The sequence below is a fragment of the Scylla paramamosain genome, chromosome 32, assembly GCF_035594125.1.
Source record: "Scylla paramamosain isolate STU-SP2022 chromosome 32, ASM3559412v1, whole genome shotgun sequence".
Classification (NCBI taxonomy): domain Eukaryota; kingdom Metazoa; phylum Arthropoda; class Malacostraca; order Decapoda; family Portunidae; genus Scylla; species Scylla paramamosain.
This window is the reverse complement of record NC_087182.1, coordinates 5,876,255-5,892,506: the sequence shown is the minus strand read 5'-3', so window position 1 is coordinate 5,892,506 and position 16,252 is coordinate 5,876,255. Positions and strand designations below refer to the sequence as shown.

The 16,252-nt window shown below is 36.3% G+C and overlaps 1 protein-coding gene across 6 annotated transcripts in view; it reads right to left on the bottom strand.

Annotated features, from left to right (window-relative positions):
* Window positions 1-780: 780 nt before the first annotated feature.
* LOC135089135 (inosine-5'-monophosphate dehydrogenase 1-like) overlaps window positions 781-16,252 on the bottom strand; it is a 16,606-nt gene continuing 1,134 nt past the window's right edge. Inside the window, exons 2-14 of one of the 6 annotated variants that reach the window (XM_063984409.1) lie at window positions 13,987-14,035; window positions 13,539-13,640; window positions 13,211-13,339; window positions 12,773-13,010; window positions 12,443-12,642; window positions 11,856-11,946; window positions 11,465-11,601; window positions 11,256-11,358; window positions 9,350-9,506; window positions 7,960-8,061; window positions 6,953-7,096; window positions 2,374-2,466; window positions 2,097-2,235 (exon numbers count right to left, since the gene is read on the bottom strand). In XM_063984409.1, the coding sequence (XP_063840479.1) occupies window positions 2,415-2,466; window positions 6,953-7,096; window positions 7,960-8,061; window positions 9,350-9,506; window positions 11,256-11,358; window positions 11,465-11,601; window positions 11,856-11,946; window positions 12,443-12,642; window positions 12,773-13,010; window positions 13,211-13,339; window positions 13,539-13,640; window positions 13,987-14,035 (1,504 nt within the window). In that variant the 3' untranslated portion in view covers window positions 2,097-2,235; window positions 2,374-2,414. Of the gene's footprint in view, window positions 2,236-2,373; window positions 2,467-3,158; window positions 5,034-6,952; window positions 7,097-7,959; window positions 8,062-9,349; window positions 9,507-11,255; window positions 11,359-11,464; window positions 11,602-11,855; window positions 11,947-12,442; window positions 12,643-12,772; window positions 13,011-13,210; window positions 13,340-13,538; window positions 13,641-13,986; window positions 14,036-16,252 lie in introns of those variants that run through there. The other 5 variants (XM_063984407.1, XM_063984412.1, XM_063984408.1 and 2 more) reach the window with 5 other exon arrangements.

Here is a 16,252-nt window from a genome sequence, read left to right as displayed (position 1 = left end):
ATGGTCCCCTCCCTAGATGGGGACTCCCAGGCTGGTGTAGGAGTCGCCATGATGATTTTAAAATTTTTGAGTGAAGGGTGTGTGTGTTATTAGGTGCTTGTAGTTTTGTGTGGAGGAAGAGAGTTGTCTTTAGAGGGCAGGCTGTGACTGCCCCCCTTGTGTTGTGAGACACAAAGGGAAACGTTCAGTGAGGTCACAGCTGGGTTTAATGATAAGTTCACAGCACCCCCTGAACAGTGCTTTAGACCTCACTGGGAGTAATTATCGTTTCGGCAGGTTTCTACTGCCTCCTATATATATATATATATATATATATATATATATATATATATATATATATATATATATATATATATATATATATATATATATATATATATATATATATTTTTTTTTTTTTTTTTTTTTTTTTTTTTTTTTTTGTTGCTTTATTTTTGGTAATGGATGAAAAATTGTAATGAAGTATCAGTCTGGTATTTTTATTGTAGCCACTTAGAGGTATTTAACTGAAATTCCTGCCATTAGAAGTTAAAGTTTCCCATGATATCTTATGTCACGAATATACATTGGAAAAAAAAAATTATCTGCAATTTTTCCTTAGACTTAAAACTTTCACCTTTAAAATATCCAATAAGGAGTCAGCAGATTAGCGAAATAATCTTCAAATACATACTAGGTCAGATATCCCACACATGGTGGCCAAGACAATGCACCACACATACCCACATTCTGGGGAACAAAATGCCCTGAAACAATACAAGCATGATGAGAAAGACCATAAAAATACATAAGTTTATTCAAAATTGCTGGGAGTTTACAATGCTTTAGTTCCATAAATATAGTCCAGCATAGACAGGCTCACCTCAAGATGGAAGAACATGGTCGTGAGCTTCTTACAAACACCTACCAGTACTAGTTTGGACCCTTGTTGTGAGTGACCTGCCTTGTCTTCACTTCACCTAACCACTTCACCTTTCCAATTTCTAATTAATTTCCAATTGGTACGCTAACATCTTAAAACCAATGTACGGATTCCTTGAGAGAAGGGGGGGGGGAAGAAAAGGTCTAAATTTCTCCTTGAAAGACAGAGTAAAGGTTGCTTTATACAATAATCCAACCCTAAATATATATATATCAATTGCTACTGGAAAAAAAAGTTATGCCAGTGTTGCTATATATATATATATAAAAAAAAAAAAAAAAAAAGTTTGCAATATATCACTGCCATTTTTGGTCAGTCCATAACAAGCAAACCCCAGACAGTATTATATGGTCATTGGCACCCATGCACACAACATATGCAGTATCATAAACTGTGCAGCAAAGTATAAAAAATTCACGACAAATAATACTGAATTATAAAATCAACTAGTCCAGAATCCCAGCTCCTGGAAGAAAGAGCTGAGACTGAGCAAGGCAATGATACTCATGTAACACCACCACACTTACTAATATATAAAAACTGAGGTGCTCACAATATTTGCACTTGGAATGAGTACAACATTAGTAGTATAAAATAACTCCTAAAACAGACTTATTAACACAAGCAATCTTCTCTACCAACTTTTACAAATCATCCACAGAGCTTTAGTAATGACTATATTCATTGCCTTGAAGCAACTATTAACAAAACAGACAAATGATATGGGGCACCTATGCAGAATGAAGTGATGGATTTTCTGGATCACAAGTGCTAGCAAAGGGTAACAAAGGAGTGATGAACACTAGCTTGTTATGTAGTGGAATCTAGTGGTGACAAAATGTGTACAAGCAGTACAGTTGACACAATGCATAAATTAGTGATTCAAACATGCACACTTGCATACCCTTACACAGGCATCTCTCTCTCTCTCTCTCTCTCTCTCTCTCTCTCTCTCTCTCTCTCTCTCTCTCTCTCTCTCTCTCTCTCTCTCTCTTCCAAGGACACTAACATTTTAAATTAATATTTTAAATAAAATTTTTCAAAAACATATGACTATCAAACTATCAATTTTCTCAATAAAATTTGAACATCTACCATTAACAATAATTTTTTATATATATCTGAGATGAACCTACTTTAACAACCTTGGATAAAAGATGACAGGTTAAGTCACATAAAGAGCTTGAGTGGCCCTCAGGGAAGCCTACTAGTAGAGCCGCTTCTCAAAGTTATATAGGCTGTGAACATTTCCTTCACGCTGAGCTGACAAAGTGCGCTTTTCAAACTTGAGTTCACCTGCATACATCATGGATCTGGAAACAAATATGTCACACTATTAAACTGGTGACAAGCAGCACCTCTCAGGCTCATCTCAGGCTACAGAATACCTACACTACTGATATTCTCATATCTGGGAAAACGGAATGACTTCTTGAGCCCTCAAATCTTACCCTAAAATGAAGAAGTACACCCAAGTTCTATGACGCTCGCATTACATAGTGAAAGTATACCCAATTCGAGAGGGCCTCACCCACAGGTCCTTCCTACAAGTTACAAAGTCTCAATTAATGAGTGTCAAAAACACCTCTTTCATTCTAAGTCAATATAAAAATCTAATTTAATGTTGAATGAGAAGGAAGAAACACTGCCCTTATCTCCTTGAAGCTAATTTACCTGGCATATTTCTGCATCAGAATCAGACACCCAAAATTATTACATCATTCAACTGAGATGATATAGTAGACTTTCATATACAACTTATACCATCTGGCTTCCATATAACCTATGCAAATGACCAATATACAGTAATATTGCAAAAACTGTTTGGGTTGACTGAATCACACACGGTAAAACATGTACCTACCTTGATACATGTATTTTACTATATGCAAATTAAAAAAAAGAACAATAAATCTGCCATCAAGAGAAATATATTTACATAGAACTTCTTCAGAAAACAATTTTGCTGGAAGTCTTGTCATTGCTATCATATTTAAAGATCAAATGTCAGTACTAAGCTTTGGGAGTTAGTGTTGGAGGAATAAACAAAAGTAGATTACAGGAACAAAAGATGTTATGCAGATTCTGGCATCAATGCAAGATTCCTCCAGTCTACCATGGCTTTAAATTTTGTATTACATATGGATCACATGGCTGATTTATTGCACTGAGTATCTACTGTACTATAAATTTCTGTATGAGAAAAAAGGTAGTGGTGCTTCAGTATCACCTGGAATGTGGTAAATATAGTCTTTAATTTCTTTAGGCATACAGATGCAAAAAGACTATACACAGTTAGCTCTTAAAATCTTTGATGCACTATTTTAGTTTATCACAATAAAAACATGAATGTATATGGATAAGAAAATACCAAAAGTACACATATAACACTGTAAAACATTTAAAATCCCTGATCATAACCTTACACAGCACAATATTAAAGGTACAACCCACAACTGTTAACACACAGGTGAGCTATAACTATTTTGTTGGCACAGACAGGAGCCTAATGTTCCTTATGACTTGTGGTGGGGCATCACATAAAAGACTGACCAGTCTAAGTTGTATCAGCGAGGTGTTCAGTAAAATATAAATGACAAATACTCTGTCACCTTTTGCAGATAGTCACCGATATGATTAGCCAAGTAACTTCATCAAGTTTGTACTCTCAATGGATTCATATGGACTGAAGTAGTACTGCTAACATCATTCACATCCTATCCTAGAAATACACTCCAATCTCTCAAAACAAAACACAAATTATAGTTTCTAAAAAGAGCACCATCTTTATTAGCTTTTGATTGTATCCTCTGCATCTAAGATTATTTTGACAGACACAAATTAGTGGCTTAGTAAGGAAATAGGAAATCATAAAGCTTAACGTTTATTTGCTCCTTTAACAAGACATGGAAACAATGTCTTTCACCTTTTAAGAGAAGAACAAGGACTTTAAGAGTGAAAATTTTCAGCTGCATCAATATTCATCCAACTTTCACCACTAAGAATTACTCTGATTGATATTTTGTCTTTTCTGCATTGTTTTTGAAATTGGGTTTTTCTGATTTGAGAGTTTGGTGTGTTCTAGATGAGATACTTTTCCAACCAATCAACTTCCATGCGACTAACAACACATAGTAGACAAAGTAGCACAAAAACACTGGTCACAGCTCACACCAGCTGCAGCCCAAGATACATTTCAGTCAGTGTAATGCCACAAGATGGTTAACTGTGTGTGTGTTTTGTTCTCTAATAAATATATTAAGATTAAATGGCATTCAGATACCAAAGCTCAATATTTCTTGTCACTTTCTCAAAAACAGACAATAACCAAGTACTCTACATTAGATAAATGGAATAGGTGAAAAATACTAGGAAAGATTAAACTGTAGATATTTCAGCAGTAAAAAACAAATAGATAAGTATGAGGAATACATCTCTGGTATCTTCATTGACATTTATAGATGTAAATGTCTAGTGAAAATGCCCAACAAGCTTTGTTAAGTTTGTGAGGTGTAAACAGACAGGAAAGAGTGAAGTAGAACATGTAAATGGAATGAGTTGGACTACTATGTATAATGTGAGGAAGAGGAAGTCACAAGTCAAGGGCATGACCAATAACAGAAGCACTTCTGACACCACAGCCCTTAGCTGCCAGACAAAACACTGTTCACCACACAGACTGTACGGATTAGTGTGTACTATTTGAATTAGTGTAGGACATCAGGATCACTGAAACTTTCAAATAATTTTGATTGCACATTATTCAAGTAAGAAGTAAATGACCTACTTTCTTCAGTTTGGTTTCTGTGGATAAATGATTTATGAATGTACACTGGCAGTACATAGGTTGGTAGCATATCACTAACAGGATGTGGTAGTACAACAGGTGGTGGCAGTACTAAGTACACTGGGATTATCAGTACATGGTTTGAGTTAGTTTATGTCATTGGTGGCAGTGCAACAGGACAGCACACATCACAGCACAACATGAGATTCCCCGGTCGATTAGTACAGCCTCTTCTCGTAGGAGTACAGGCTGTGGACGGTGCCCTCTTTCTGGGCCGAAATAGTGCGACGCTCAAGTTTCAGCTCACCACTATACAGCATGGCCCTGGTTAGTTAAGGAGAAGGCTGGGTTTAGCTCTCTGGGGACACTAAGCCAGTTACCAATATGAACATGAACTAGAGAGAAGTTATCTGACCTTTAATACCAAATTTCTCTCCTGCTTCATCCTACTAGTAGGCATTAACTTATATACCTTTATATTATTTTTCTACACCAGGTGCTCAACTCCTTAATGCATGTTCTATCTCATCTAAATTAGAAAAAAATTTTTCTATCTCATCTAAATAAAAAAAAAAATAAAAAACTTAAGGAATTCAAGAATTCTGAAATAAATTTGCAAAAAATAACTGTCTAAAAAGTGATTCAACTCATTTTGCTATCAAACAAAATGATATAATGGATACACTTCAGCATTTTGCTTTAAATACATAGGAGCAGTGAAAATAAATGCATCACAAGCTTATATTTGAAATATGCAATGTTCAAGCTTCTTAGCAGTAGACATGGCTAAAGAAACTATTAAAAACTTCTCTTTGGAAGCATAGGGGAAAGCAAACCAGATCACTCAACATCAAACATCCTACCAGTTTAGGCCAAAAGTGCGTTTTCACATATGTTTCATTACCGTGGCCAGTTATAGAAAAACATGTTTTTTATAAAGGAAAACAAGTTAAATCTGTACCATAGTCTTGTTTCAGATCCACCTGCATCATGTACAGTTCCTTTAACAACATGAAAAAATAGCAGTGAGCCACTGTGCATTCATAGGTTGCTGATTTTTCAATATTCAGGTACAATTTGCTTCTCTCCTTGATGTTTCATTATGGATAACCTGGCAGAATATTCATCTGCGTTGAAATGGGCAACACACACACACACACACACACACACACATACACACACATATAGTGCAGCAAACACCTAACATGTCTTTATACAAGGAGGCACTAGTTCACAATTCAATTACTGATAATTACAACAATAAACATCACACTGACTGATTATACAGCAGTGGAGGATAAAATATGTTAATAAGGAACTTAAGGAGTTATTACAGAAATGGTTACAAGTATTCACACACATGCTACAGGGATGCCAACATGCAAGAAAAGGAGACAGCAACACATGAAGAGAATCCTGAATGTACACGAACACCATAATACCTTGCAGTTCAAACTAATCTAGGAACAAACTGCTCAAATCTGACCTCTCTTGTGATTCATGGTGACCACAGGAAACGAGCTCCAAGTTTTCTTGTCCCCACTCACTAAAGGATTATTGAGTGCAATTATAACATGCTCCTAAAAGCCACAGTACCATAAGGTCATTCACTAGTTATCTATGAATGTTAGGGGGATAAACAGATTAATCAAATGAACTACATAAAAATTAGCCTTTTCCATACATTTACTTCAACATTTATGAATTACATGCTATGACATTCAATGGGATTATAAACAAAAACACATACAGAACAATATAGGATCCCTTTATCAAATGTACCGTAGACAGAAGATTATGCAACTGATGAGTTGAGTTTCTGTATTTCATTCCTCTTGTTGTGTGATACATTTCTTTTAATCTAATATTAGTGTCAACTCAGTTTCTTGTAGACATTTTCAAAAGTAACGAATGAAGTGTCCTGTATCCGACCATGCACCTCATCCTTATGCAATACCCAAACCATTATACAAGTATTCTACTGGCCAAGCCTCAAGATACCCAAGACTATAATGCATGCTACAGGACTCCATTGTGTAACTCTGAACCCAATACAACATCCAAGAGGGTATGTTAAATACATAAAAGGTCAGCTGAGGTAGGTACTAAGGCTTGAAGCATCCTTGCCCATCATCTGCATGCTCTGACAAAAACATTCTAAATGTGACCCAAATATAAACAACCTAAGGCTTTCTTCCACATGAACAAATTGTAGTAAGCAAAAGCAAGCAAGTAACACCAACCTGAGCATGGAGCAAGACTTGGAGCCAATGTCCTGACAGCCATGTTGGATGCCAGACACCAGGTATGGAAGGAAGCGAAGGATGGAGCCCTTGTCAACAATGGAACCACTCACTCCTTGTGCCACTTTGATGGTGTCTCCTTCCCTGTCCATCATAAGACACACTCAGAAACTGTGGCATGAGCTAAGATGGAGATACTGGTGTAGTACAAATATATGTCTTTCTTTGCACTACACAATAGATAACTTTCATGCCTAGAGGTGTCCCATTCACATTTTTAAAGACAATACAAAATGCTAAGGAAAGTATCTAAATCTACAATAAATTTCTGAACAGTTTACAAGTGGTGGCTTCAAGTCTTGTAATCCCACCTACTCCATCTGCTACTGTCTCCACAGATGATTAGTTTGCATTTTAATAAATACCTCCAAAAAATTTAATTGTACCAAATAATTGATATGAATGACACGAGGCATCAGAGAGATACAGATTAATTTTTATCATATAACATAAACTATACAAACATTCATTTCTAAATATGTAATCAGTCATTCTTGGAGCACTCCAGTGTACACATAGAGCCTACTTCATTACTGTGCCTACCAATTACTTCATGTATACCTCTATCAACACTACTGTGCATCCTGAATATAACCATAAAGGCCTGCTACTCTCCCACTCGCCACCATCAAGGATCAACACTGGCAGGATGAACGCCTCTGAATCAACAACAATCTGGGGAGTGCGAGCGCTGGCAGGGTTGGGTGCAGAAACATGTAGATGTGCAAAAGTTAAGCCAATGAGATATGAAAGTAACTAGATGTTCTTTAAATAGAATAACCATTATGTATATACAGTACCAAGGCATTTTATATGTACGCTGAAGAGAACGGCCTGCTGAGGCAGGGTGAGCAAGCTACTTGTGACACAGGACGGGACTGGACGCAGCGACCGGTGGCAAAGTTCACAGTCTACCCGTGGCCAGATGCTCTAAGGGTTAGTCTTACCCTCCTAAATACATGACACAGTTTGGACTGTGAGCCACTGATGACAGGTCAGCAGCATCTGATGACTTTTTGCATGCACAGCTGACCTTGTTAGGAGGGCCCCTGAACATAACAGGCACCAGTTAGCTCCAGGAGACATAATATACATATATCCACCTTGGATGTCCATGTCAATAAAAAGAAACCTGTAGACATGGGCTGGACAAAATCTAATACAGCTTAAGTGCCAAAACAAAATAAAGATCTCACCCACCATAACATTAATGAGGACTCATTATTAAGCTGGAGAAGAAATAAGCTAAAATAGGCACAGAAAAATAAGCTCAGTACTAAAGACAAAACCATCATTAAAATACCTTATCACTAAAAAAAAAAAAAAATTATATATATATATATATATATATATATATATATATATATATATATATATATATATATATATATATATATATATATATATATATATATATATATATATATATATATATATATATATATATATATATATATTAGTCTAAATGTAATAACTGCAGTAGTAACACTCACATGCACTGGCACTGGCCAACAATTCCAAAGTAAAAACTAACTGATTAGCTTGCCTCTTCACTTGTTATTACCAATAATATTCCAATATCACATAAACAAAGTGGGAGGTCCATCCTCTTGCTCAGTGAACACTAATCCTCCAAACCTGGTTGATTTAGGCTTTGTTGCCTTGTTTTTGGTAGTGTTGGAAGTACAATTCTTAATGTTTCAAGTCTTTACAAATCATAAATCATCTATCCCTTTTCTCTCTCTCTCTCTCTCTCTCTCTCTCTCTCTCTCTCTCTCTCTCTCTCTCTCTCTCTCTCTCTCTCTCTCTCTCCAAAATCCTAGCATTATTTCTTTACAAACTTCATTCTTTAGACATATCACATAAAATTATTCAAGTGTGGATCAAACTATAATATGGTGATACCTGGTGTAGTCCTTTCATCTGAAACCTGCCTTTTAATCTTAAGAAACAAGATATTAGATTCATCACGCACATGATGACTTATGTCAAATTCATAATTGGCAAATCACAACAAAATTCTGCATTAACTGTTACTGGGAAGTGAGATAAAATGAGCCAAGGGAACAGTAATTACCATACTCAAAGGGAAAATGGAAACAAGATTAATCACGGTAATAGTAGTTATCTTCTTAACTTCAAAGAAACTAATAGATCAGTGCAGTAACACAAAATCTATGGACACTACAATTAGTACTAATCTATATTGACCCAGTGTGATGAGGCCACCTGTACCAATGACTTGAGAAGGAGGACCTCTCATGCAACACACAACACACTAAACACAAAACCTCATGAATTCAATAAGGCCCCATATCAACACAACACAATACTCACCCATGGAAATATCTGTCGGCAGCACCCCCACTGTTACCCTTACACTCCATAGCCTCAAGGGAACCCATGCCGCGGTACTTCTTCAGGCGTACTCCATTGCTGAAAAAGTATTCCCCAGGTGCCTCTGATGTTCCCGCCAGCATTGAGCCCATCATCACTGTGGGGTGGGAGAGACTTTTTTTAGAACAGAAATCCAACCATTCAATATACATAAATGAATACACCTGCTGTTGTTAAAATCTTGGACCTGTTGTTGTTAAAATTTGATAACCATACTTTCACATTCCCATCACTACGTACATGTACACATATGCAAAGGCTTTCATTCAATTTCTTTTGAGATAAGAGATACTTTCCCTATCTATATCTAATCACACAAGGACAATGTGATCAGACACAAGAAATTTCACCTTACACATCATAAATAGCTGAAGACAATCATCATAACCTTGAGAGCACAGGCAAAATCTGCATGCAAGCAGTACAAGAAATGCAGAGTAAAGTGTTTATGGTATAGCCATCTAGCACTTGCTCATGCTGTTCGAAAGTGAAACAAATAACAGCACCCTCCTGGGTTAAGAGGGTTAGGAAGCCCCTCAGTGCAGACCAGCGAAGATAACCCCTTCCTTATGTAACACAGCTTTATGAGACACTGGTACAACTTAAGGCATTTTCAGTAGTGGCACCGACAAGTCAAATGCTTTGCTTGCAAGGCATACGGAAGCATACACGCCCTGGGTAGCATTTGCCTTTCTAGGTCCAAAAGGCAAACAACCAATCAGTGAATAGTAGGCACAGCAGAAAAGCATATAAGTTCCCATAGGAATGTATTCTGAAGAATAAAACATAGAACATAATGCTTTTTGAGACCAAGAAAGTTGGTGTTCTATAAGAAAATATTTCTTTTCTTGTCATTTCACACTAAAAGAACCTGAAAGTGACATAAAGCAGGGGAAAAAAAGGGAAGATGAGGCATTTTCTGATGACAATTCGCATCTTTCTGACCAATAAATAACGTTGTCTGACTCCATTTCGTGGCTGTGACTTTAATCTTGGAGCATTTTTTTTTTTTTAAGTGCATTTCTTCCATCATATCTAAAGATAATCATTAGCAGGCAAGGAAATACATCTTTTTGAAATATTATAGTTGACATAAAGCTAAAGCAAGGAGAAAATTAGAGTTGGCTAAGAACTTATACATGAGAACTCTAAACACGAGCGCAGGCCGCCGACACACACCTCAAGTCTCTTCTCTGCTTTGTCTGCTGCTACCCTGAAAATTTCCTCTTCCCAAGAAAATAGACAAAGAACCTTAAGTAATGGAAGAGTCTATAATACTTCTTCCTGTATCTTACAGAATTACTATCTAAAGTTAACTGAGCAAAGTACACAAGTTTTTTCCAAGGGTGGTGGCGCCTGTCATCTGACAGTGGAATTGTGATTCATTTTCGGTAGAAATTCACTGTATGGTTCGGTGGATCACTATTGAAAGGGCCTTCAGGCTAGATCATAAAACAGCACATAATACTTCCCTGCAAAAAGTCTTTAAACTGGACAAAATTTATTGATACATACAGTACAAGAAACAGAATGGAATAAGAATACTGCAAATGCATCATGAGTGTTTTCATCTAATATGGCAATCTCTTAAATATGGAAGTATAAGTGACTTTTGAAACCGCGATGATTGTGGTAACAAAGAATAGATAATAGATTTCATGCAGTACTACTGAGGCATTTTGGATTTCTCTCTCTCTCTCTCTCTCTCTCTCTCTCTCTCTCTCTCTCTCTCTCTCTCTCTCTCTCTCTCTCTCTCTCTCTCTCTCTCTCTCTCTCTCTCTCTCTCTCTCTCTCTCTCTCTCTCTCTCTCTCATGCTCTCTTTAAGCTCCTTATCAGTGACCTCACCTGTGGATGCACCGAGGGACAAAGCCTTGATGATGTGACCTACAGAACTAATTCCTCCATCAGCCATCACTGGCACACCAAACCTCCGAGCATATTCTGCAACCTGTAAACAACCAGAAACATCAGTGAATTATTTTCATCATACACACGTTAAACTTATTTGAGTACTTATGTCATTTGGTCCTTGTTAAATTCCACAAGACACTCACCTTGTAGACAGCAGTGGCTTGTGGCCTGCCAACAGCCATGACTTCCTGTGTGATGCAGATGGACCCGGCCCCCATGCCAACCCTCAGCCCATCCACTCCTGCATCTATCAAGTTCTTGGCCTGTGCTGCTGTCACAACTGAAAATGTATCAATAGTTTGTGAGATGCTGATAACCCAGAAATTTAAATGGATAGTATGTACAAACATATACCAAGACTGCCAAGACAAGGCATACAACTTTCACATATACACTCACTAACACCACTCTCTTATCCCCTTGGCCCTAACAAGGAAGAGAAAGCACTCCTACTGTAGGTAAAGTCTATAAAACCATTGTCATTTCAAGAAGGGAAAATGAGCTTCTACTACTGCAAACCAAAGTACTGCTCACCATTGCCACCAATGATTTGTAGTTCTGGGTAAGTGCTCTTGATGTAACGGATCAGGTTGATCTGGTAGATGGAGTTACCCTGTGAGGAGTCCTGCAAGATTTTCCATAATTAGCTACAATTAAGCACAAATAATTATATGTCACATTAGGGTACCAACAATTAGTCTAGCTCTATTTTTCTTAACATAGTACCATTCTTAAGTCAAAGAACAGTAAATTATTTACAACATTCATGGAGGGAGAACTGCAACACCTAAAATCATGCCAGTAATGCATCAATGATGAGGTAAACTGGTGTAATAACACCTATGCAGTGGGATTCTGATCACTAGCTTTTGAATTAAGTACTAATAGATACAGGATTGAGACTAAGGTAAAGTGATTATTCAACTTAACTGGATGGATTCCTTCAGTAAAGCATTAAGCAAAATACACAATGCTTAATGTATACAAATTTGTAATTCTTGGGTTCTGAAGACGCAAATTACCAAATGTTCAAATTATCTGTATGCAAATTAATAAAATTTTACTGAAGTTGACTTCAGGCACATAGATATCAGACATTATTCTGAAAAACCAGTTCTTACCAAAACCACCACATCCACTCCTGCATGGACCAGCATCTGTAGCCTCAGTTTGTCTGACTCTCGGGTCCCAATAGCTGCTCCAACCAAGAGCTGATTGTTGGCATCATAAGAAGCATTAGGGAAGTTCCTAGACTTTTTAAGATCGGTCCGGGCTATGAGGGCCACCAGCTCAAAGTGTTCGTTGATGATGGGCAACTTCCCTGAAAATCAAAAGTTTCCAGGAACAGGAAACAGTATTACACTACACTACACATGCTCATCATAATCAATTAGTAAAATGTCCTCATACCTTCTGGTATCATTCTAGCCTACTAAAGAATATGTAATTACCTTTTTTGGACCGTTGTAATATTTCATTGGCCTTGTCCAAACTGACTCCTGCTGGAGCAGTGACCAGATCATCAAAGGGAGTCATGATCTCAGATAGTAGCTTGTCTGAATTGGGCTCCAAGAAGTCAATGTCTCGGGAAGTGACAATACCCATCAGTCGACTGCCCATCTTGCCATCCTCTGTGATAGGGATGCCGCCAAACCCGTGACGCTTCTTCACTTCAAATACATCACTCACCTGTTACACATTTCAAGGTACTGTAAAATTTTTTTCCCACATGAAAATAGGTAAGAAAAGAAACTCACACAGAGAATAAATTAAGAGCTAATCCTTGAGAAAAAACAAATCCTAATTGACAAAGCTGTTAAGCATTTGACCCATGAAATGTTGTCCCTCCCTAATGAACAAAACCTTATTGGTAACCAATGAACACCAACCCTGTGGTCGGGAGTGAGGCAAACAGGGTCACGGATGAATCCATGTTTATACTTCTTGACCTTCATCACTTCCTGTGCCTGAATATCTGGATTGCAGTTATGGTGGATGATACCAATGCCACCACACAGCTGTTGGAGGGATGAACAGTAGTGGTGAATTGCACTGGGTGTGTATAGGTACAGCAAATTTACTTAACTTAGAATATTGCAACAGTCTGAGTCTAGAGATTCATAATTTGATGTCTTGGAGTCATATCCACATCTCCTTCTGTAACATGGCACTCAGGGAAACAAATTGGATGTGTAACCAGGCGAGTAAACCACTTACCGCCATAGCAATTGCCATCTCGGACTCTGTAACAGTGTCCATCGGGGAAGACACCAGCGGGGCTTTAAGACTAATTTTCTTGGTCAATGCAGAGGTTAGGTCCTGTCATGAGAAAAAAAGGATAGATGTTAAATCTTACTCAATTACCAATACTTACATACACTTCAAAATGCAATCTAAGACGGTGCCAGTTATCCAGCACATTTCTACAAATCATAACCAAAAAATGAAACTCCTCAACACTACCAACATAGTAAGAGTGAAATATAAGTTGTGTGTGTGTGTGTGTGTGTGTGTGTGTGTGTGTGTGTGTGTGTGTGTGTGTGTGTGTGTGTGTGTGTGTGTGTGTGTGTGTGTGTGTGTGTGTGTGTGTGTGTGTGTGTGTGTGTGTGTGTGTGAGCATCTTCTAAAAGAAAAGGTACAGTATAACAAAATGTTAATTACTCACCACTTCATCAGCTGTGAAGTCTATGAAACCAGGCAGGATAATGAAGTCCCTGAAAGAAAATCATAAAAAATGACAAGTGTATTTTCCATGAGAGAGAGAGAGAGAGAGAGAGAGAGAGAGAGAGAGAGAGAGAGAGAGAGAGAGAGAGAGAGAGAGAGAGAGAGAGAGAGAGAGAGAGAGAGAGAGAGAGAGAGAGAGAGAGAGAGAGAGAGAGAGAGAGAGAGAGAGAGAGAGAGAGAGAGAGAGAGAGAGAGAGAGAGAGAGAGAGAGAGAGAGAGAGAGAGAGAGAGAGAGAGAGAAATAAAAGCAATGGTTTTCTTAAAATATTCAGGGCATTACTGATGTATGTATGTATGTATGTATGTATGTATGTATGTATATATATATATATATATATATATATATATATATATATATATATATATATATATATATATATATATATATATATATATATATATATATATATATAATATATATATATATATATATATATATATTTTTTTTTTTTTTTTTTTTTTTTTTTTTTGCTTGTAGAAAGATTGAGAATATTGAAGAGGTTTGGACAGAAGAAGTAAAAGAAAGGAAACAGAAGGAAAGTAGTAGATTAAAGATTGTGGGCTGACCATGTTGCTATTTTTTAAATGAAGGTTTTTGTCGTGTGACTCTGGGTCATATATATATATATATATATATATATATATATATATATATATATATATATATATATATATATATATATATATATATATATATATATATATATATAATTTTTTTTTTTTTAGAGAGAGAGAGGGGGTAGGGGGAATATGTAAAAACAATGGTTTTCTTAAAATATTCAGTGAATCACATTGATACTTTTTTCCCCAATAATTTCAATAATTCACTAACATCACTTAAGTCTGAACCACAACATACCCAAAATAAATATATAAATAAATTTGTGGCTTATTTAGCTTATATATATATACAAGTGCGGGAGTGAAGCAGTAAACCACAAAAGATGCCTGATGCGCAATAAGCATCAGTATATCGCCCATAAGGTTCATATTCATGACGCCAGCTTGACACAGTGGACACATTTATTGTTGCATACGACACAATGCCACATAAGTCCTTGGCTGCCAACTTAACGAAACTGTTGCTCTACCAACCTCCATGACAAATATTTAACTTTTCTAGACTCCCAGTGACATGATCCTTGTTTAATAAGACAAGACCATAATTAACTGTACAAGTGGAAATTGCTTCTATACAGATAATTTCCTAAAAAGATTCAAGGTACAATATATTATGAAATGGTGCTATATTTTATTTATTTATTTATTTATTAATATTAATATTATCCTTATTATTATTAATATTATTATTATTATTATTATTATTATTATTTATCTACTTATTTTATATATTTATTTATTTTCATTTTTTTATTATTTACTTATTTATTTGATCTATTTGTTTATTTATTATTATTATTATTATTATTATTATTATTATTATTATTATTATTATTATTATTATTATTTATTATTATTTTTTTACTGTTTCCTACTAAGTGGGACAGCCGACCATCACTATACCCGATCGGAATAGCCAGCACGAGATACAGCGACACAAGGGTCTCACAATGTTTATGAACCACTTGTGAAAAGGAGAATATCGTTTTGCCACCACTACATATGAAACTGGGCTTCATGAAACAATTCAACACACTGAAGCATGATAAACCAGCATTCCTATACCCCGAGTAAAAAATAAGTAAATAAATAAATAAATAAATAAATAAATCATAAATGTTGCAAAGTTAAGGATGGTATAATTGTGGGACCGCAAATTCGTGAACTCGAGCACGACAATGAATTCCAAGCAACGATGGATGAAACTGAGTCAGCAGCTTGATGTATGTTTAAAGGTGTGTGTAAAGATCTGGGGAAATCAAAATACACCCATTATGATGTTTTAGAAGATGAACTTAAGAAATGCATCTAAGATGTAACTCAAACTAATCCATGCACTTGCATTTTTTTTTTTTTTTCCGGAGAAGGCAAGAGTTGTCAGCGATGAACATGGAGACGGTTCATAAGGATACAGCGAGAATGGAGAGTAGGTACACAGGTAAATGGAGCTCAGCCATGTTAGCTGACTTTTACATCCCATAAACGACAAAGAAAATACTAATACTAATACACAAAAATCCATACTGAATTTAGTGTTAATTAGGCAAAGACTTGAAATTCAATATAGTATATTGAATCAGAATGTT